This window comes from Lathyrus oleraceus, chromosome 6 (assembly GCF_024323335.1).
Source record: "Lathyrus oleraceus cultivar Zhongwan6 chromosome 6, CAAS_Psat_ZW6_1.0, whole genome shotgun sequence".
Classification (NCBI taxonomy): domain Eukaryota; kingdom Viridiplantae; phylum Streptophyta; class Magnoliopsida; order Fabales; family Fabaceae; genus Lathyrus; species Lathyrus oleraceus.
The window spans coordinates 464,960,224-464,962,823 of NC_066584.1; the positions used below are offsets into that span (position 1 = coordinate 464,960,224).

A 2,600-nucleotide genomic window follows, 5' to 3' on the forward strand; every position below is an offset into this window, starting at 1 on the left:
TCAGCATATGTACTCAACAAAAGTCCAACAAAGAAGTTAAAGGAATCAGTTCGTATTTAGAGATGGACTGGAAGAAAGAAAAGTGTGAGCCATTTCAAGGTGTTTAGTTCTGTATGTTACAAACATATACCAGATGCTACTAGAAAATTAGATGACAAGAATAGAGTCATGTTGCTTATAGGTTACCAATGTACATGTGCGTATAAGCTCTATTGCCAAGTCACCAACAAAGTTGAAGTCAACAAGATGTCATAGTTAAATAATTAGAAACATGGGATTGGAACATGTCTCAATCCAACTCTAGTGCAGTGTCAACACTAGAGTCTGATTCTGCCTTTGAAGGAGATTCTGCCTCTGAAGGTGACTCTAACTCTGAAGGTGAGTCTGACTTCGAAGTTAACTCTGTCTATGAAGGCGTGTCTAACTTTGAAGATGATCCTTACTCTAAAGTTAATCCAACCTCTGATGGTGGACTTGCCTATGAAGGTGAATTTGCACAATTTTAGAGGCCACGAAGAATTATACAGATACCGAGTAGAGTTACTGACTTTAAGTTATTGCATGCTACTGCGATTGACTCTAAAGGGGAAGTCATACACTGTGCCATGATGGTTGACTCTGAACCTGTTAGCGTCAATCAGGAACTCAAGAAGAAAGTGTGGATGTATGCCATGAAGGAATAAGTTGAGACAATAGAAAGAAACAATACATGGGAATTAACTGTTCTACATAAGAACAAGAAAGCCATTAGTGTGAGATGGGTTTCCAAGATAAAACTGAAGCCAGATGGTTCAGTTCCCAAGCATAGAGCAAGGTTAGTAGCTAGAGGATTCCAACAAAGTATGGTTTAGACTACTTTGAAGTGTTTGCACCTGTAGCCAGGCATGGAACCATAAGATTGGTATTTATATAGTTGAAAATAGGAGTGGGCCTCTAATACATTTAGATGTAAAATAAGCTTTTCTAAACGGTCCATTGCAAGAAGAAGTTTATGTGTTACATCCTCTTGGATTTGTAAAAGAGAATAAATAAGGGATGGTGTACAAGCTGCATAAAGCCTTGTACGGGCTTAAACAAGTTCCAAGGACTTGGAATCTAGAAATTGATTCATTTTTCAAGCATCAGGGATTCAAAAAATGTGAAATAGAGTATGGTGTGTGTGTTCATCATACCTCTAATGGCAATGTGATCTTGGTGTGTCTTTATGTATATGGCTTACTACTGACAGGGAGTTGTGATTCTGAGATAAACAAGTTCAAAAGGGTGCTGATGAAAGCATTTGATATGGCTGACATCAGAAACATGATATATTTTATAGGGATGGAAATTTTACACACTGATAAGAGAATCATTGTGAACCAACTAAAGTATGAGCTTGAGTTACTAATGACATTTTGAGATGACGAATTGTAAGTCTGCAGTCACAACTACAGAGACAAACCATAAACTGGATTCTGATGCCGATGGGGAGGAAGTAAATGCTATAACTTTCAAACAGTTGGTTTGCTCTCTAAGATATTTGTGTAACAGCAGGCATGTAATATGTTATGTAGTTGGAGTGGTAAGTAGGTTTATGAGTAAGCCAATGTGGTCATATACCAAGCTACAATCAGGATACTCAGGTATGTAAAGGGAACTCTGAGGCATTGAATTATGTTTCCATCAGGAGCTTCAGATGATGTTGAGCTGATATGCTATTTAGACTCAGACTGATATGGTGACAGAGTGGACAAAAGAAGCACTACCGGGTATCTGTTCATATATCTAGGAGCAACCATTTCATGTTGTTCCAAGAAGAAACCAATGATTGCACTGTCAACTTGTGAAGAAGAATACATAACTGGTGATTTATCTGTGTGTCAGGATGTTTGGCTTACGAATTTTCTATAGGAACCGAGTTCAAGTTGAGTAAACTAGTAAGGTTGATGATTGACAACAAATCAACTATAAGTCTTGTCAAGAATCCAGTGATGCATGAAAGAAGTAAGCACATTTACATAAATTTTCATTTTCTGCGCAATCAAGTTCAGAATGGAGTGCTTGAGGTTGTTCACTACAATACTCAGAAGCAACTTGCAGATGTGCTGACCAAGGAAATCAAAACTGAACACTTCATCAATTTGAGGGATGGATTTGGTGTTGTTGATTTTTAATCTTGAATATGAATTAAGGGATGGTGTCAAATGTAATTCAAATTCAAGTTTGTTTCATTTTAGTTTACATTTGGCTTGGTTGAAATTGTATATAAATTGAAGTTAGTTTCAATTAGTTACATGATTGAGATAATAGAGTTTGTTGATATTGAAAAAGTAAGTTACATCTCTCTCTCTCTCTCTCTCTCTCTCTTCAATTCTTTCAATCTTCTTTTACTTGTGCATCAATGGAGTTTCATTATTGACTCCAACATCCCCCATACTTAAATTAAACTTTGTTCCCAATGTTTAAAGATGTAAGTAAGAGAAAGGATATATAAAATTTGAAGCGAGACCAGTCGTCGTTGTCGGAGTCGGGCGACTGCATGCCACCATGTATGATCATCCAAGAACACAACTGTCAAATCATGAAATGGTTGAGATTTTTGAAATGATCCAATTGTTCCT

General features: G+C 36.9%; 1 protein-coding gene across 1 annotated transcript; it reads left to right on the plus strand.

Annotated features, from left to right (window-relative positions):
- Positions 1 to 1,399: 1,399 nt before the first annotated feature.
- LOC127096262 (uncharacterized) lies at positions 1,400 to 2,153 on the plus strand. The gene is made up of 2 exons (XM_051034856.1): positions 1,400 to 1,622; positions 1,864 to 2,153. Exons 1-2 carry the CDS (start codon positions 1,400 to 1,402, stop codon positions 2,151 to 2,153), a joined length of 513 nt encoding a protein of 170 aa, XP_050890813.1.
- Positions 2,154 to 2,600: the final 447 nt, after the last annotated feature.